We start from the raw sequence: 18,426 nt of genomic DNA on the forward strand, positions 1-18,426 counted from the left end.
AGATTTCAAGTAGTGACGTTTGTGTATATAGTCTGCTAACACTGTGCATGGCGGGTATAGGGCCGAAGAATACGGTCAAAATAAATTATTTCCATGCTACTTAAGTACAGACATATAATAATCCGTCAAACGTCATTCTTTCAGCTTAAGTTTTTGCACAACCTTCTTGAAGAGAAGACTGAGCTCATCCTATGGAGGAGCTGTTTATGAAGTGCTTTTCGGGTCGGGTTGATTGTGTCGGCCTCTCCTAACTCTGGATTCCATGGTGCAGCTTCAGGTGGTGCGCAAGACCCACTGCAGAACTAAATTGGCTGAAGCAACCTTTTTGCGTACAGGAAAAAAGTTTTGGCGGCGGAGCGACGTGGATCTTTCTCTGAGACCGAGTCTTGCCGTCTTTGCCGGGAGCTTTTGACTTGCGCTCTCTGCTCTTCCGAGACTCGTTACTGTCGGCGCGTGCCTGGAGCCTGGCTCCTTCAGCAGCACCCTTTATATCCCGAGCGAGAATACCGTCTTGCCGATTGAACTGGTTGGACTGTATTGCTGAGGATTCACCCGCAATAGGGACAGCAAGGGCACCAACATTGAGGAGGGCCACAACCTGGACAATAATGGATATGCGCATTTTTGGCGATCGAGCTTTAGCAGGGAGAAGACAGGTAAATTTGAAAATGTGTATGTTATGGATGTGAAGCACGAGGTGAGAAGATCCACAGGGAAAGCAAGACCACCAGAAAGTTATGGCTAAAGATGGGAGTAGGAAATAGCAGGCTAATCATAAGAGACAAAAGCAGGGCCTGAGATATATAGTAACTAGGCTGATGACTTTGTAGAGATCTCACTTTCATTCGGAGTTCGGCCATAGGGTGTTGATAGGCGTGTCCTTGCTGCCCAGGACGAAAGGTACAGGGATTATGCTCTACTGATAACCAACTGCATTATGATTTGCGTGGCAGCCGTGTCATGCTCACAGGGGAATAAACAGTTTTCGGTCTCTCTTAGAGCAAAGTAATGGTAAATTTGGCTATTTCACGTGCTGTGTCGTATCCCCTTTTAGGCTGATTGGTAGCCGTAGTGCCATCTAGCTCCCTAACCCAAGCATCTATGATATGGTTCGTTGAGCTGCATGACAAGAACTGATCTCGGCCGGCATAACCGATCGGACTACCATTAGAATTTCACTTCAGGTATACCTTGCTGCCATAGCTTAAATAAAAAATGTGGGTAAAGTAACAAAAAAAAGAAAAAAAAAAGCGCGGTTTCTCCGTGCCGTATTGGACCAGTCTTTTTTATTTTTACCACTTTCATCAATGAGATTCACTTAATTCCTGCTGCCATATAAATCACAGACCCCACTCACGGCTGCAAATCCTGGAGGGCAGTAATTGTTGTCAGACTAATGAGTTGGGCTGGGGGACACCTACTGGGTAGATTTAATATTCTCGTTTGTGTCGATTGGCTTGTAATGTCCATTCAGTTAGAGTGGGAGGTGATAGGACAGAATTGTTAATGGGTACATGAAAAGAGAAGAAGAAGCCATACCATGGGCTTTGGCCTGTTCGTAACACCAAGGCTTTACAATAAAGTGCGCATCGGGCTGAGAATGAGATAGTGTTCAAGTAGAGCATTATCGACTTCACCGGAGCCAAAGGCCATACTATATGTCTGGTATGCGGCGGCGTAAGCCATGGTGCTGAGTTGGTTTTGTACGTCTACCTCAGAGGACCACAGAAATACGGCTGAAATGACTGCGTGGATATTTTCAGTTCTTTCTGGCTTAGTCGTACTACACGAACACAACTTTGATGCTTTCGAGTTTTCTTCGGGCTAAAGCGAGTCTTTAATGCGTGATTTATACTCATACGTTCAACGTGAATTTCTGTATTTTAATTTCTCAAAGCTTAAACTCCTGTCAAGTTAGCACAAGGGCTTCCTTCTTCTCGCTATCATTCTCGCAACGACGATTCTGCAGGTCGAAGATCTCCTGGCAGGAGGGAAAACAAGACCTCTGTTTCCGCAGCAAAATAAGACTTCAACCTTAAGAACTCATCCACATGCCACCGCTAGCGGCAACCAAAGACCCCGTCATCCACCTCGACTCGGGACTACAGATCATGCCCACTATCCCGGCAATCTCCTCAGGGTAGGCAGCACGCCCACCATAGCTCTTTGCAAACTCCCTCTGCAGCTCGCTGTCCCCCTCGCGGGCGGGACAGAGCGGCGTGACGGGGTAGAAGCTCGAGATGGCGACCTTTGCCTCGTGCGGTGCCCCGGCCAGCATGTCGGTCATGGTGGACCCGACGCCGACGGCGTTTACGGTGCAGCTCTCGGCCAGCTCGCGGGCCCAGGTGCGCGTCATGGCCTCGAGAGCTCCCTTGGCCCCGCCGTACAGCGTCAGCCCCGCCATGCCGACCTTGGACCCGACCGAGGACAGGTTCACGATGCGGCCGGAGCGGTTGGTGGGGAGGAAGGGCCGGCAGGCCTGCGTCAGCAGGATCGGGCCCAGCACGTTGGAGGAGTAGACCGAGTGGAAGTCTTCAATGGTCACGTCGTCGAGCGGCGCCGCGTGGAAGAGCGCGGCGCTGTGCACGAGAATGTCGACCTGGAAGTTGCCGGTCTTGGGGTTCTTGGGCAGAGACGCCTGCGAGTGCGAGACTATGGCCGCGCAACCCTCCTTTGTCCTGACGTCGGCTCGCACAGAGGTGGCGGTCACCGAGTGTGTTGCCGAGAGCTCCTTTGCGAGGGAGGCGGCCTTTTCGTCGGAGCTCTCGGAGAGGTAGATGATGCAGATGTTGGCTCCTTTGGAGGCTAGGTTGCGGGCAATTGCCTCGCCGATGCCTATGAATGGTGCTTGTCAGATGTGCTGTTTATGTGCGGAGAATCAGGGCGAATATTCAGTCGAGGTTTCCTACTTCTAGCAGAGCCGGTGATGAGCGCATTTTGGCCCTCATGGACTCGAGAAGTGGTGTGGACTCCGTTGGATGACATCCTTGTATGTATTTCCTTGTTACTTGATTCTATACGTCTTTGTCTGCTTGGCTGGTTCAATCAATGGCGATGATTAGCCTGGCCTGAACAAAAATGACTGGAAAGAAAAGAAAAGACAACAAAGGTCAATGGAGAAGACAACACTATTGAAATAACCCCTCACCTCTTGATCCGGAAAGACCACTTCCTCGATAGGAAGAGTGGCGCTCCAGGGCCCAAAATGTGGAGATACTTTGAGCGGCACTATGTTGTTTACGGTTCTCCATGCAGCAGTTCAAGGGGACTAGCCGATTTTAACGAGATACCCCATTTTTCCCCCTAGGGCTTGGTAAGCTTGAAAACATGATCGTTTTTTTTCGTCTTGTGGGGACAGGACGCAACACATGCCTATAGTGCTGACCTTATCTGCAGCATGGTATCTTGGAGCAAAACCAGAAGAAACACGGATGAGGAAATTATACTGCTTTGAATTTCTGCGTCGAGATGCCAGCAGCTTGGGTCGCGTCTCCACACCACCATGTAATCAATGCTTATTGCCCCGGCTGTTGTTTATTGGTTGGTACGATTTAGACGCATGAGAACTCCATACTGTACCTCGGCCCGTTTGTTGATTCTTTCTTGCCAGACGGCTGCCTGTGAGAGTCCTTGAGACCGGGGCAAAATCACGCCGATTGCCCCCGATACGATGTCTTCTTTGCTGGCCTGGTCTCTCAAAGATGGGAATGGTTGATGAATAAATGTGTTGGTTCAAGGCCAAGACAAGGCTGGTTGGGCTACCTTATCTGCAGCTCCCTTAGTCGTCCTCTACGTAGAGTTTTGATTGTTGCGGGCTCAGGCTATCTCTGTGAAGCTTTCTTAGACGAGGCAAAACATAACCAGCATCTCAATCCGAGTGACAAGCTGCCGGCAACATCTTCATGCTGTCCTATCAAATTGTTGTTTTGTCTCAACACTGACAGACAAACAACCCCAGATCGCGCCCGCCACATTATGCTCTTGTCCAACATCGAAACAGTACTGGGCTTACTTGCCAGCTCCACCCTTTCTTTGTGGGATATTCTTTGTCCCTCTTGTATCCAACGAGCCGAGATCAATCAATCAATCGAGCCGGACTTCAAAGGACTCAACAAATTTGGCAACCTACCCATCAAGAGGCTAAACCAGACCCACCAGGCAGACAAAGCCATGAGTAGCGTACTGGATCGTAGTGATTGGAGCCTGAGAGCGGTCGGGGACAAGTCTGTCAAATAGTTCGCACGGGGTGTTTACGATGGAGGAGTCGAGGCGAGTGATTATGTAGCTATGCGTGGCCCTGCTTCCAACTGGATATTCAAAGATCAGTATAAACAAAAATCAACCAACCGGTTGAAGAACAAGTCTACTTATGCCCTAGAAGATGAGATGCGTTATTCATCGGCGCTTGGTTGCATTGCAGCTTCGCGTTGCTCATAGCCTCGTAGGTGTCGCTCTAAGAAAAAGAAATCAGAGCAAGGATAGAAGGGTGAACACAAGGAGGACTGTATCAAACAAAGAAATCAGAGATTCGAGGCTTCATTGTTCTGGCATCTAATGACTTGTGACGGTAGCCACGATATTGTTTTTCACTGTACTTGACTGTTGGATATTAAAGCTCGATTTGTGATACTGCAGAGCGCAGAGCGTTGTCTCACTCGTCTAGCCATCTCGGTTATCTCGCAGATTCATTTCTTGATTGCGTCTCTGAGCATCACAGGAGGTAATTTTGTTGTGGCGAGAGCTCTCGAGGCCTTGATCTTGGAAGCATAAGAGAAGCTCAAATCAATAGTATCTGGTATGCCTCGATCTTCAGCTAGAAGCCCAGAACCGATAGCAACGTTTGATTCCTGTACCGTCCCGCATCAGCCACTCTACCTGTGGCTGCCATCACAGTGCTTCTACTTGCTCCGGCTACTCAGTGGCTAAACACTGGCAACAATGCATGCGGTTTGGACACAGGACCTGCCGGCCGATTCATTGAAAAGCCTTCTGTCTCCATGGTGATAAGAATGACAGCCACTCTTCAACGGAGCTTGTGTAACAGCAGCCACGTCATGAAGTCAAAAGCTGAGGGATATATACGTAATAACCCGGCCTGATAGACTGTTAAATACGTCACTGTCGGCAGGAAGCTGCTGTACAGACTCTGGAGGTGGGTCACAAACGGAGGGCTCCGATGCTAGGAGAGGCCGAGCTCCTGGATCTCGACCTAATGTTTGCTTGCAGTTGAGCCTTGGCCACTCTTCCTTCGCGTCTTCTCCACTTCCTGGTCACATCGCCGTGTCGACCATGTAAGTTAACAGCCCTACGACACGTCTTCTCTGTGGTCTATTTAAAGGCACCAACTTCTCACCTTTTGAGGTTGATCTCGACCTTTCTTCAGTTAACTTTCAACCATCAAATTCAACTTGTATCTGAGAGCAGCTTGGGAATTCCAAGTCTTGCATCAGATTTACCCTCTTCATCAAATCAAAGAGCTTTGATAGCTCTCTGCGACGCTTCGTTATCTCCATCTTGTAACATAGACGGCAGCAACCGTCCTTTCCTCACTGTATCTCTGGTCAATCCAAGAAAAGAAGTAAAGCTGTACACGATGCCTTCTGCAAAGCCCAAGGCCAAAGAGGTGAGCCCCAGATTCCACTCAGTTGTTTCCGTCGCACACATCTTCGCCTCACTCTGCCCTCAGACCAATGTAACCACTTGAACCAGCACAACCAACTAACAGATCCATCAATACAGTCAACAAAAGCTGAGAAACTCGCCTGTCTCGAAGAGGTGAAGGCTGAGAGAGACCTGCTCCAGCAGCGAATCGAACTTCTCGAGAAGGCATCGAACGACCGCAAGGCCCAGGATGCCAAGAACCTCGAGTTTCTTGAAAACCAACGCAACAATCTGTTGACCAACTACCGGGGCTACAAGGCTGATAATAGGGTCCTGACAACTACCGTCAACGCCCTCGCCCGGGAGAAGGAGAGTCTCGAGGCCAAGCTCCGCAACGCGACTCGTGGCCACCCTGGCGACTTTGATGACATCAAGCGAAGCTTGGCAGCTTCTGACAAGCAGAACCAAGAGCTGCGAGGCAATGTGGCCGACCTCACGTCCATGAACAGACAGCTGGAGAAGCGCGCCAACCGCCTCGCTGGCGAGAGGGACGACCTCATCCGGAAGGTCGATCGCCTCAGCTACGATCTTGACGAGGCCTATCGTAGCTACAACGTCAACGTCACAGACATAAGAGGTGGATTCAAGTCATTGGATGATCTCATTGAGGAGAACAAACAGCTTCACCATCAGTTGAAGGATGAGCAGCATGCTCACAAGAAGACCAAGGCAGAGGCCAACCAGGTCAAGGCTACCGAGAATCGTCGCATCAAGCAGCTCGAGGAGCGACTTAGGGAGGTCGAAGTCATGAAGAGCTACCTAGAGGATGAGCTGGATGCCTCCCAGCAGGAGTGTATCCATCTCAATTCCAAGGTTACGCGAGGCTGGCTTGTGTATCTTTGATGTGGGATCAGGAAGACTAGTGAAAGAAAGGTCCGGGAAACTGTATAATTGTGGGGGATTAGGAAATGTAAGAGGTCCGGAGAAATCTCTCAGAGTCCACGAGACTCTCTGACAGCTGCGCTATTGAGACAAGTTTTCTCCCTCGCGTTAGCTCAGCTCAAGTGGGATCATATACTTGAGCAGCACATTTGAAATTAAACCGGAGTTTAGGGGAACATGAAATCCGGTTATCGTCGTGTATACAGACCACTTGGCCCAGCCACGTCTACTTTGCAGTGAAGAGTTGGCCCGGTTGATTGTCCACCTTATGTATTGGTCACCGGTCAAGTCTGGAGGTTAGCACGAGCTATACATAATCGAGACTGCGAACTAGACTTCTCAGATACAGAGGATATACGGATGATTAAAAGCGAGTTCCCTCTTGAGATTATTCTCGATGGTGTATTGAACAACTAAACTACGGTGACTACATTTTTACACTGCTTCACCGGCTATCAAATCAAGATCAGCACTAAACACGTTTAACCCATTTCCAACTCCGGGGTTGCTTGCGTGCCTTGTCGAATTCTTCAAAAAGCAATTGCCGCCCTGAAGCGTGATGGGTCCCAAGTTGGGATCCGCTGTATACACGACCGACCTGCATATCAAGTGACTCGGCAAGCCACTTTGGAGTTTGTTGTGGCTGGCACAGGCATCAAAGCAGTCTTGCCACCTGTAGGTCATGATTGCGGTGATGTCTACCATGTCGTACCCGTTCGTCCCCATGCCATAGTTGTTGATATAACATTGCAGATCGAACCTCCGATCGTTGAAACTCCTATAACGGTCCTGGTGCATATCAGGACACGGCAGCATCAATGTTTGGATTTGGGTTCGCGAAGGTCCCACGTAGTCCACGAGAAGTTTTGCGGACTGCTGGCTTGACGACGGTTGTGAAGATGACGATGAAGTGTTGGTACTTGGATCTTTTGTAGTGGGCTCCGGCGTTGGCGATGCTTGTGGTGTTGTGGCGACGGTTGAATCGTTCGCTGCGGGTAAGACTGAGAGGGGAGGTCTAGTCTCCCAATAAATCTGCTTTTAGTGACTGCTTTGACACCAAGACAGCATATAGCAACGGCAATACAAAACCGTGAAAAGCACTTACCGGTTGACGAGCATGGATCCCAACACCCCGCCTACAATTGAGCCGCCAATGAGAGCCCCGAGCAAGACTGCTAGCATTGCAAAAACCCAGGTACGCATTTCGAATGGCAGATCGGACTTGCGTGACTGATGAAACTCATGGCTTGACGTTATAGTGGAGGAAGACTTGGGGTTTGGGGACACGGCAGGTGGCTGCATGTACTGATGGTCATAAACAGGGTACTTCAAACTGTCCTGCTCCTCTCCCGCATACTCCATGCCGTGCACCATGACCAATTGCGGGCCATCTTGCCTGCTCATTGCGGGCGATTACAGCCCACGGAGTTGCCACGAAGAGTCGAGTTGGGGAGTATAGCTTCAACAAGAGGAAAAGATCGCTGGCTTGCGGTTTTTTATAACCATTGGATTATAAACCTCTACAAATAGTGCCAAAGAGGGAGAGTAGCCAAAAGAAAGCAGGTAAGAAATAGCTCGCAACTGCATGCAGTCCCTTGTCCCTTGCCCCTTGCCCCTTGCAGATAAGGCCCGAATGCAAGTAACAGAGGCTGTTCCGATATTGTAGAGCTTTGCCTCGTGGGGGCCGTAGGAGTGCATCTTATAAAACAAAGTATGGGACTGATGCCATTGGCAAGCCATCATCTCACAGCGTGTTTCTTGGCAGCTTACTTGCTCAGCGGCACAGTCACCATGTGTTACTAGGGTCTTGATTTACTACATCAAGCTTTACTTTACAATCCGAATGGTGTCCTGTGGCATTTGAAATAAAATTTATATAAAAAAAACATAAAAAAAAAAAAAAACGGTTGGTGATTCATGGAGATTGTAATTGGTCGCTGGTTATTTGATGTTATTCCTTCTGAGATGGTTTACTGGTATTTCGGTGTAATGACTGCCACTTTTGCATGCATGCATGCAGCATACGATACACTGCATCAGCCAAAATGCAGAGGTGTGGTAACACACATGCAATTTGATGCAGGAGGGGACAAACACTGGCTTGATTTCAATGTCTTCGTGATTACTGGATGGACGTTGTCTTGTCTTGTTGTATCGCATCATCCCTATCTACTGTAGACGCGCTGTATGAGCCCTGTCCTACCCCACCACCGGATCGCCAAGAGACCCAGCCCTGCCGGAATCCCCACTGCAATGCAAACCCTGGAGCTTTCCCTAGCTTGCATCCATCCATGTCACCTTCTAGCTGAAGCAATCTGGCTCAACTTGCACCCCCACTCTTCAACGCCGCCTCGCATCTAATTGCCAAGCAGCAACATGGCGAAAGAAAAGAGAAAGAAGAAGCCGACCGGATCGGCAGGCAAGACGATCGTTTTTCTGCATCCTGATCTAGGTATCGGCGGCGCCGAGAGGCTGGTCGTGGACGCTGCCGTTGGCCTGCAGAAACGTGGTCACCGTGTCGTCATCTTCACGAGCCACTGCGACCCGAGTCACTGCTTCGACGAAGCCCGCGACGGCACCCTCGACGTCCGCGTCCGCGGCAACACGATCGTACCCCCTTCGATCCTGTCGCGCTTCTCCATTCTCTGCGCTATCCTCCGTCAGATACACCTCATCCTGCAGATCTCCATCTTCTCGAGCGAGCTCGCCGACCTCAAGCCCGATGGCTTCTTCGTCGACCAGCTGAGCGCCGGTCTGCCGCTGCTGGCTGGCCTCTCGCCCCAACTCAACTCTCCTCCACCACACATACTCTTCTACTGCCACTTTCCAGATTTGTTGCTTGCGCAGGGGAGGCAAAAGTGGTGGAAGCGCCTGTACCGCGTGCCGTTTGATCGGCTGGAGGAGTGGAGCATGGGGTTCGCGGACGCAATCGCCGTCAACTCGGGCTTCACAAAGGGTGTCGTCTCGCGCACTTGGCCGGCTCTCGCGGCCAAGACTGACCTGCAGGTGGTGTACCCTTGCGTCGATGTGCGCGTGCCAGGAGAGGCGCCGAAGGAGGGTCAGAGTGCAGCGGACGGCAACAAGGAAGATGTGACGTCGGAATTGGACTGGAAGAAATCCAGAATCCTGCTCAGTATCAACCGATTTGAGCGCAAGAAAAATGTTGCATTGGCAATTAAAGCTTACGCTGGCCTGCCGAAGCAGAAGCGGGAGGGCGTCAAGCTCGTCATTGCAGGTAAGGAAAGCGACGTCAGGTATGACTACAGAAACCTTAACATTTTTGCTAACTACTTTTATCAGGCGGCTACGACAACCGCGTACCCGAAAATGTCTCCTACCATACGGAGCTCACAAACCTGGCCGACTCACTTGGTCTGCGTCATGGAACCACCAAGACGGTCGTCACGGCATTAGGTCTAGCACGTGATCCTTCGATCGACGTACTTTTCCTGCAGTCTGTTCCTTCAGCGCTCAAAACAGCACTGCTACGTTCGGCCAAACTGCTGCTCTACACGCCGGCTGAGGAGCATTTCGGTATTGTACCTCTCGAGGCGATGCTGGCAGGTCTACCTGTCCTTGCCTGCGACAGTGGTGGTCCCACTGAAACAGTATTGGAGGGCGTCACGGGCTGGCTGCGCTCACCCGAAAAGCCTGAGGAGTGGACCAAGGTGGTAGATATGGTTTTGAATGAACTCTCCGACGACCAGAAGGATGAGATGCGTGCTGCTGGTCCCAAGAGGGTCAAGGAGAATTTCGCAGAGGAGCAAATGGCAGAGCGGCTTGACAAGATCTTTGATGACATGGAGCAAAGCGCTTCTGTGAGGCAATCAGGAAGCGTCCTGCTCATATCTTTTGGACTTGTTTCTCTGGCAGTGGTTGCGTTTACCGTCTCGCTGCTCATGAAGTCCATCGTTCGGTGAGGATTCTCACAATTTTAGATATTGGACACGCATTTTAGCATGACAATGGATGCAATGGGGGCAGGCAACAACTGGGCTTTCTCGAGTATTTTGGTGTTTTGATACCCTGGGGGGACAGTTCAAGAAAATACCATATCATGATATCAGGATCAGTGACAACTTTCACATTGATATCGAAGCGTAATGGCATCCACCCGGGTACCCAGGGTAGGTAGGTACTTGGTGAATGTAGGATAGCTGCGTACGGACAGAGTTTCAGCAGTCTGCCTTAGTCAGGGTTGGACAATGGTACAAGGCGGTGGCCGTCTCTCTCGCCCAGAAACTGACACTCAAATCTAATATACGTGTCTCTTGAGAAATAATCTATTACCAACTTACTAGGTAGGTAGCTACCTCACATAGTCGCGTGTGCTCACGTGTGTGGGACGTGGAGCTAAAGAAAGTTAACTGCTTGTCAAGGTGTCGACCAGTTTCAGCCAAGGGTTAGGGTATGTCAAGTCTCCCTGAAATCTCACCTGACCCGTCACCGTGGTCCTCCAGCCACGCCGTGCCGAGCTAAGCCACACCGTGCACTCCTGGAGTCGGGCGCATTGGAGCCTCACACGTCGAGTCCTCTTTGTTGCGTGACTTCACCAACCCCACACAAGGATGTCGTCGCGGCCGCAGACATCCGGATTACATTTCTATCAATCGCCGACCGTACTCCATCGCAACCATCAATCTAATCAGTACCCAACCCCTTCAGCTCCACACCCAGATGCCTCTCATTTCGCAACGAGGTCATTCTGCCTGAGAGGTGCCTCGAAGGCATCGCACGCTCAATTCGCCGGTTGAGGACCTTTCCAACCGGACAGAGTCCAGCCCGGCTTGCGTGTTGCGAGTCGCGAAAATGGCGCCGGTCCTGCCCGCCGCTACCGGTCCTGCGAACCCGACAACTCAACAGCCAGCGGCGGCCAAGATTAAACGTCCTCCGCCACCGGGCATTCAGACCAACGGCGTCAGTCAACCGAATCCTTCCTCATCACCGTCGTTACCGACCAAACGAGCGCCTTCGCTGGCACGACAGACTCCCGGCGCCAGACCCCCAAGTGGTTCCGGACCGCGCCGCGATGCTCCCGCTGGGGCATTGGCATCTGGCCAAAATGCCACCAACGGCATAGGCCCGCTGTCGGCAGGCTTGGCAGCTGGCTTTGAGGTCATACCCAAGAAGGAACCGATCCCCTATAGTGAGTTTTGGGGACCTGTCGCGACGGGGGTCAAATGGACGTGACTTGGCAGAGCAAACCGGCTAACCCATCAACAGTCAAGTCAGCCGAATACATTCTACGCAAATTTCGCGGTAATCCGCCGTCGCTGATTGTTCACTTGCACCCGACACACTTTCGCTTCGATAACCAAGACGGCATGTTTCCATACAAGTCCCCGATGAAGATATTCCTAGAGCACGTCAGGGCAAGGACGGTACCACACGATCTTTTACAGTTTTTTGTCGAGGGTGAAGTCCCATTCTACGAGGGATGCCTCATTGTACAAATTCACGATCACAAGTCCGTCGCCATGGCAAACTCGAAAGACGTCGCGCGTCCGGCATCAAATACCACCACCGTCGGGTCCACAATACATAACCACAACCCGTACATTACCCCATCACCCTTCGCGCCATTTCCTCAAGACAATGCAAACTCCAATGGTAAGGCAAACGCCGCGGGTGAAGCCAAAGGCAAGGCCAAGGAGGAGGAAGATGGAGCCGATAAAGAAAATTCACCAGCTCCCAATGGCCTGCCAGAAGCGCCAAAAAGCAAACCGCCGCCAAAAGCCATCGTCCGCACTGTAGTGCTCCACCCTACCGAGCAATCGAGGAATATGGACATGATTATAAAAGCCACAACAGGTCGGAGTGCGGGTCAAGATGCCGCCGGCGCGATACCCCCTCCTACACCATCGCTGGCCGTACCACCTACGCCAACAGCTACCACTGCACCGCCGGCGTCCAAGAAGATAAAGCTCGAGCGCTTGGAGATCGATGGATTGAATAAACACGAGGTCGAAGCTGCCATCCTACTTGCCATAACCCCGGAATTGGACCTGTCTCCGACAAGAAACGCCGAAGAGACGATTCGCAAGTTGGAGTCGCAGGCGCACCCGGACCATTCTCATCCTCCGCCACAACCGAAGTCACGGAAGAGGACAGTGGCCGAAATGGAGGCAGCAGAGGCCGCTGCGGCGGACGAGGAACGGTACATGTTGTCTTGCGACGAGCGGCATGCCGGCAGCAACCCAGGCGCAAACGGCGGCGGCGATGGCGATGCTCAGGGCACCGCTGCCGCCTTCGAACCGAGGTTTGAGCGCTTCAAACTCATCGCAGATATTAAGCAAGATCTGGCTGAGAAGCAAGCGATCGAAAACGCGAAGAAGGCGGAAGCTGAGCGCAAAGCTCAGCTCAAAAAGCAGCAGGAGATGGCCGAGGCTGCGGCGGCTCAGGCGCAACAGCAGGCTGCTTTTGCCCAGGCGCAGGCGCAGGCTCAAGCCCAGGCTCAGGCTCAGGCTCAGGCTCAGGCTCAAGCTCAGGCACAGGCACAAGCTCAAGCTCAAGCGCAAGCAGCCCAGCAACAAGCACAACAGCAGGCTCAACAACAGGCGCAGGAGAGGATGCGGAGGGAGCAAGCTCAGCGCGACCAACAAAAGCAACAGGCGCAACAACAGCAACAGCAGGCACAGCAACAATCACTTCAAGCTCGACAGGAGGCCCAACGACGACAACAAGCTCAAGCCCAGGCGCATGCTCAAGCTCAAAGTCAGGCTGGATCACCACCAAATACTGCTGGGATGCAACTTCCGCATGGACATCCTTCTTCACAGAACGTGCCAGTCTCGGGCGCACATACAAATGGAGTGCCAAATAGTATCCAAGGGCAAGCTCGGTTCGTTTCCCAACCGCCCGTCTCATCACCCATTATCAGGAACGGTACACCACAGAACATGTCTTCACCCATGGTCAACAATGTCTCGGTGCCAATGCAAGCTTCCAACTCGAATATGGGCTCCGCTATGGGCAGTCCAGCGCGTCCGCCATCTGTGGTTCAGACTCATCCACCAATGGCGGCTGCTATGACTGCGAGTATGTCTGCTAGGGGTAGCCAGCAAAGTCATCCATCAAATACACCGAGGATGCCTAACGCAACGCCCAACATGGCGCATGCGACACCCAACCAGCGGCCCCAGGGCATGATGCAGACCCCTCGCATGACACAAGCCACTCCTCCCCCGGGAGCCATGGCTGGCGGGCAGATGTCGATGCAGCAGGCTCAGGCCATGGCGATGAACGGCCAGCTGGCCCAGCTGCAGGCCCAGAACCCCCAGCTTGCAGCGCAGATAATGGCAGCCAATCAACAGAGCCAGTTCTTACAGCGCCAGCAGCAGGCGCAACAGAACGGTATGATGGGCAGGGGACAGATGACCCCGCAACAGCTCCAACAGTTCATGTTGGCGCAGCAAAACAACCCTGCCGTGTTCCAGCAGTACGCGCAACAGGTTGGTGATTTGAGGCACGCTCAACAATTACAGCAACTTCGGCAGATGCAGGCTGCCGGTATGATGCCAGCACAGATCCAGCAACAGCAGCAACAGCTGTTGATGCAGCAAAATATGATGAATCTGAACAACATGCCACCCCAACAGCTGGCGGCTATGCAGCAACGTATGGCGCAGGTGCAACAGCAGCAACGCATACAACAACAGGCGCAACAGCAAGCCGCGCAGGTGCAAGCCCAGCAGCAGCAGGCGCAACAGCAAGGGCATATGCAAATGGGTGGAATGAACCAGGCTCCAGGCCATATGGCGCCACAGATGGGCAACCCGTCTGAGGCGCAACTTTTGAGTCAAGTTAATCTCCACTCGCAAGCAATCTATCGGAAAATGCTTCCGTCGTTGATCAGCAAACATGGCGGCTCTTTGGAAGCGGTGCCACCGGACCAGTTGCAGAGTTTCAAGAATTCATGCATTACAATGGCGAGGCAAGCCGTCTCGCAGCAGATGCGGAATAGACAACAGCAGGCGATGCAACAACAACAGCAACAGCATTCCATGATGGGAGCACAGCAGGTTGCGATGCAACAGCAGCAGCAACAACAGCAGAACATGGGCGGAATGATGCATCAGGGCATGTAATTCTGCTTGCATGATTGCTCTGCGCCTGTGGTTTGCTGACGGGGAGCATGCAGATGGAGAATGACATACAGTCACACTGCCAACGGCAGTGCCCCCCTTAGTACGATACAGCGCCTCTACAATCGGGAATGTACTCCCGCTTTCTCTTCTACCCACAGAAATTCTGCATTTTCTTTTGCATATATACTACGCCTCTGCTTGTAATCCCCCTTCCTATTCTTGATTTATTTTGGTTTGTTTTGGGAAGTGTACAGATTCCGGCTTTATACCCCTGGGGGCCTCGAGGGAAAAAATCAAAGGTGGTTTTTTTTAGTGGTCTGCTTCTTTTCTTCAAGGGCTTCATCGTTATATGTTACCCTTTTCACTTTGCTTTCTTTACAGAGCGTGTTTGCTGCATTTGCGTCTGTGTCTCTTTGATGGGAAAAGAAAACCTGAATGGTGTCCCGGGCTTGGTCTGATCGTTTTTTAAAGGATTTTTTTTTTCTCTCTGACATTTGGCGGTTTTCTTCAGCTAGAAGACCAACCTACCTTTCTTCTCGTCTCTTTTGACTTGATATGTTACTGTCTGTCGATGAGGTCGCAAGTGAAAGGCGGAGTTGGTGGTATATCTTGGTGTATTGTTAATGAGTTTGTTAGTTTGAGGAATGGAAATACAGAACAGACTTTAAATTCAATGAAGTAGCCAAGTAATTGAGAAGACATTGAGTCCACCGAGTCCGCCCGTAAAGATTATATACGTAGCAAGGAGGTAGGTACCTAGGTGGAGGTACTTGATATCACCTGTAGTCTCCCACAGGACTGAAAGCACGCGGCTGTTGACGACGACTCAGGTTATGTTTGACCATTAACCAATGATACGCGCTCAGGTGGGCTTATGTAAGCTATGTCCATCGTCAACATGTGGGTATGAGACAGGGATCCTGGGGTCACGCTAGGTTGATGACGGAATCTCATCGATGCGTACATGCATGGATTCATTTTCTGGCTAGTTGCCGTACCTTACTTAGTATTTGCTGGAGCATTGAAAGCTGGGGGTCTATTCATTTTGACAGCGAAGAACCCAGCCGCGACATTTTCCCAACGTACCGCAACACTGTGCATGTTTGCACTCGTGACACTCCGACCAACTCATCATCCCAAGCCTTCTGTTTGTTTGTCATTCATTAATTCTGAGTGAGCTTCTGACCTTTTAACGCAAATCCTCAGGCCTGGCCGCCCGGATAAAACTCGACTTTCGCTTGCTCTTAGTCGCTCAAGCTGTCTTGACTTGACGCCCGCCCCATCTACCGTCGCCTCTTTATACCCAACGAATCGTGCGCTGGCTTTCGAGTGGCAAAACCTCTGACCCGTTACCGACCCAGCGGACCCGGCAACCGTCCAAGTCGAGCTATCTCCTCCCGTTTCGGCACGGCACGTCCCTTTAGCCTGCGCACCCTCGAACCGAGAAAAAAAAAAATACTCAACAGGAGCTGGAATCTAGACCACGCACGCGCCCGAAAGAACATAACCTACTCATCATCTCCCTTGCTCGGCTTTTCCACAGACAAAAAAAGAAAAAAAGAAAAAGAAAAAAAAAAGATGCAGCTGTCATCGCCGATAAGGCGGCGGACGCCGACGACGATTCTCTCGCTCCTGATGCTGCTCCCCGGCATCAGCACGGCGGCAAAGCTCGAGTGCGACAAGATCGCCACCGACGGCTTCACGTTCAACCTGGAGGCGCTAAAGGGTCCGCACACGGTCATCACGAGCGTTCAGCACGGCACGCGCTTCACAAACGTCACGTACTCGCTCGACCTTTGCGGGCCGCTGAAGAAAAAGGACGACGTCAAGAAGGAGGATGCGTGCCCGGAGGGTTCATGGGGTAAGCTTGGTTCTTGAAAGCATTTTTCTTTTATAAAGACAAGTCTGGTTTTTTCTTTATCCGTCGTTGCCCGGCCCCGATGATACGCAGGGCAAGTTTCGGGAGATGAGAACAGAGAAAAAGAAGGGGAAAGAAAAACATGAGAGACTTGTCCACAAACAGAGACCATTACGCTAACACACTGTGGGTGTGGGGGAATAACAGTATGCGCCATCTCGCACAACATCGACACGGCATCCAAGACAGACTCGATCATCGAGATCCGCCCCATCGCCGGCGACGTGGACGGGGCGACGTTGGACCCGGTGGCGACGCGGCTGAGCACGTCGAGTGCCGACGGCGACAAGGACAAGGTCGGCGTGCGGCTGGTCCTGCAGGGCGGGCACTACAACGGCAGGAAGCAAAAGGCCGTCGTCGAGGTCCTCTGTGACGACAAGCTCGAAGGCACAGAGGGGGAGTGGAAGTCGGACGAGCTGGGCATCCCCACGCCGCCATCCGTCAAGGCCGCCGAGGACGGCAAGGATAAAGATGACGCCCCCCACCAGCTGAAGAAGGATGGCGCGGCGCTTATCTGGGATAGCTATGGCCCGTCTGAAGAGGATCCGAAGAACATGGACGTTTTGAAGCTCACGTGGAAGACGAAGCATGCTTGCGAAAAGAGGAGCGAGGGTGGGAGTGGTGGCGGTGACAAAGGCGGCAGCGGCGGCAGGGGCGGTAGCGGTGATGGTGACAAGGATAAAGGAGGACAGGACGAAAGCAAGCACTGGGGTTTCTTTACCTGGATGATTATTCTGTGAGTTCCCCCTCTCCCCTAGTTCACTACCCTTTTGGAGGGGCAAGTCCCATGGCTAATATTCAACCCACCAGCGTCTTCCTCGGCGTCGCGGCATACCTCATCTTTGGCTCGTGGCTCAACTACAACAGGTACGGCGCGCGGGGCTGGGACCTACTCCCGCACGGCGACACGATCCGCGACGTCCCCTACCTCATGCAGGATTGGATCCGCAGGGTGGTGCAGACTTTACAGGGCGGTGGGAGCAGAGGAGGGTACAGCGCTGTGTGAAAGAATTTTTGGGAAGAGCTCGGGAGGGAAAGCGGTCTTTTTTTTGTTGTGAAGAAAGTTGATACAGTTCTTTGTTTCTTTTTTTTTCTTCCTCTTTTTAATTTTTCCTCTCCTGCTCTTTTTTCTTTCTTCAATTCCATTTGCCCTCTCTGTCCCCTGTAGTCCTAGGTCGTGTCTTGTTACTCGAGTTCCCATTCCATGTTGCATATCCTAGATGAGAAAGAAGAAAAACCATTGGCACAAACGACTTCCGCCGTGCAGATTGACACTGAGTGACTGGAAACAAATTGCAAAGTTTGACATGGGATTATCATGTTGCAAAGATTACTTCAGAAGTATTCCTCCCATGTAAAGACACAGTAGGCCTACCTACCGACTGTCATTGCATCTTATTTTGTTGCTGGTTTTGTAGCAAGCCGCCATTTGATTCAATATAATGGTGGCCAATGACGGGACTGAGGCACCCAACCTTTGCGAGCACTGAGTGTGAGCATTAAGTAAAAGAAGAACAAGAAACCGGTTCAAGTCAACTTCAGAGGTCAAGGGGACTTGGAGCTCTGTTAGCCTCAGGTCGAACACTTGTTCTGTAGCCCACACTGTTTTCCCTGCCAGAAGTACTTCTTGAGCTAGTGTAAACATACATTTCAGAAGAAACTCCGAGTTTGAGCCTTATCGTCACCGAAACTGAATTGCTATTTCGATACTCAAGAAGCCCACTTGGTCTCATCCACCGAGCATCCGACGTGTATGTTCGTACTCACACCAGCTGAATTAACTAACGCTCGCTCGTCTATGTGTGCATTTGTTCGTATCCAACATGTTACAAAAAGAAGCATAAGTCGTATATATCGCATAAAGGTCAGTGACAAGGA

General features: G+C 51.5%; 7 protein-coding genes across 7 annotated transcripts; 4 read left to right on the forward strand and 3 right to left on the reverse strand.

The window, feature by feature from the left end:
- Positions 1-247: 247 nt before the first annotated feature.
- Positions 248-622, reverse strand: PgNI_05517 (uncharacterized protein; the record flags this gene model as incomplete). Its single annotated transcript, XM_031125548.1, has 1 exon — positions 248-622. The coding sequence occupies one exon, from the start codon at positions 620-622 to the stop codon at positions 248-250; it is 375 nt and encodes a 124-aa protein (XP_030982250.1).
- A 1,413-nt stretch (positions 623-2,035) lies between these two features.
- Positions 2,036-3,383, reverse strand: PgNI_05518 (uncharacterized protein; the record flags this gene model as incomplete). The annotated part of the gene is made up of 2 exons (XM_031125549.1): positions 3,149-3,383; positions 2,036-2,835 (listed from the first exon to the last, which is right to left on the reverse strand). Exons 1-2 carry the CDS (start codon positions 3,249-3,251, stop codon positions 2,036-2,038), a joined length of 903 nt encoding a protein of 300 aa, XP_030981847.1. The 5' UTR covers positions 3,252-3,383.
- A 2,210-nt stretch (positions 3,384-5,593) lies between these two features.
- On the forward strand, positions 5,594-6,504 carry PgNI_05519 (uncharacterized protein; the record flags this gene model as incomplete). Its single annotated transcript, XM_031125550.1, has 2 exons — positions 5,594-5,623; positions 5,740-6,504. The coding sequence occupies 2 exons, from the start codon at positions 5,594-5,596 to the stop codon at positions 6,502-6,504; spliced, it is 795 nt and encodes a 264-aa protein (XP_030981848.1).
- A 460-nt stretch (positions 6,505-6,964) lies between these two features.
- Positions 6,965-7,978, reverse strand: PgNI_05520 (uncharacterized protein). Its single transcript, XM_031125551.1, has 2 exons — positions 7,649-7,978; positions 6,965-7,558 (listed from the first exon to the last, which is right to left on the reverse strand). The coding sequence occupies exons 1-2, from the start codon at positions 7,945-7,947 to the stop codon at positions 6,979-6,981; spliced, it is 879 nt and encodes a 292-aa protein (XP_030982743.1). The 5' UTR covers positions 7,948-7,978; the 3' UTR covers positions 6,965-6,978.
- A 919-nt stretch (positions 7,979-8,897) lies between these two features.
- PgNI_05521 (uncharacterized protein) lies at positions 8,898-10,789 on the forward strand. Its single transcript, XM_031125552.1, has 2 exons — positions 8,898-9,778; positions 9,844-10,789. Exons 1-2 carry the CDS (start codon positions 8,920-8,922, stop codon positions 10,461-10,463), a joined length of 1,479 nt encoding a protein of 492 aa, XP_030982742.1. The 5' UTR covers positions 8,898-8,919; the 3' UTR covers positions 10,464-10,789.
- Positions 10,790-11,352: 563 nt separating this feature from the next.
- PgNI_05522 (uncharacterized protein) lies at positions 11,353-14,630 on the forward strand (the record flags this gene model as incomplete). The annotated part of the gene is made up of 2 exons (XM_031125553.1): positions 11,353-11,689; positions 11,767-14,630. 2 exons carry the CDS (start codon positions 11,353-11,355, stop codon positions 14,628-14,630), a joined length of 3,201 nt encoding a protein of 1,066 aa, XP_030982741.1.
- Positions 14,631-16,146: 1,516 nt separating this feature from the next.
- On the forward strand, positions 16,147-17,794 carry PgNI_05523 (uncharacterized protein). The gene is made up of 3 exons (XM_031125554.1): positions 16,147-16,491; positions 16,696-17,284; positions 17,359-17,794. Exons 1-3 carry the CDS (start codon positions 16,209-16,211, stop codon positions 17,552-17,554), a joined length of 1,068 nt encoding a protein of 355 aa, XP_030982740.1. The 5' UTR covers positions 16,147-16,208; the 3' UTR covers positions 17,555-17,794.
- Positions 17,795-18,426: the final 632 nt, after the last annotated feature.

The sequence above is a fragment of the Pyricularia grisea genome, chromosome I (assembly GCF_004355905.1).
Source record: "Pyricularia grisea strain NI907 chromosome I, whole genome shotgun sequence".
Lineage (NCBI taxonomy): Eukaryota > Fungi > Ascomycota > Sordariomycetes > Magnaporthales > Pyriculariaceae > Pyricularia > Pyricularia grisea.

Excerpts from the sequence above, each read along its gene's own strand:
- PgNI_05520 (XM_031125551.1), bottom strand. The coding sequence starts at position 7,947 with ATGAGCAGGCAAGATGGCCCGCAATTGGTCATGGTGCACGGCATGGAG. Across the intron at positions 7,559-7,648 it reads GGATCCATGCTCGTCAACCG|ACCTCCCCTCTCAGTCTTAC; the intron begins GTAAGTGCTTTT and ends TTGGGAGACTAG.
- PgNI_05521 (XM_031125552.1), top strand. The coding sequence starts at position 8,920 with ATGGCGAAAGAAAAGAGAAAGAAGAAGCCGACCGGATCGGCAGGCAAG. Across the intron at positions 9,779-9,843 it reads CGTCAAGCTCGTCATTGCAG|GCGGCTACGACAACCGCGTA; the intron begins GTAAGGAAAGCG and ends TACTTTTATCAG.
- PgNI_05523 (XM_031125554.1), top strand. The coding sequence starts at position 16,209 with ATGCAGCTGTCATCGCCGATAAGGCGGCGGACGCCGACGACGATTCTC. Across the intron at positions 16,492-16,695 it reads GTGCCCGGAGGGTTCATGGG|TATGCGCCATCTCGCACAAC; the intron begins GTAAGCTTGGTT and ends GGGGAATAACAG. Across the intron at positions 17,285-17,358 it reads TTTACCTGGATGATTATTCT|CGTCTTCCTCGGCGTCGCGG; the intron begins GTGAGTTCCCCC and ends TCAACCCACCAG.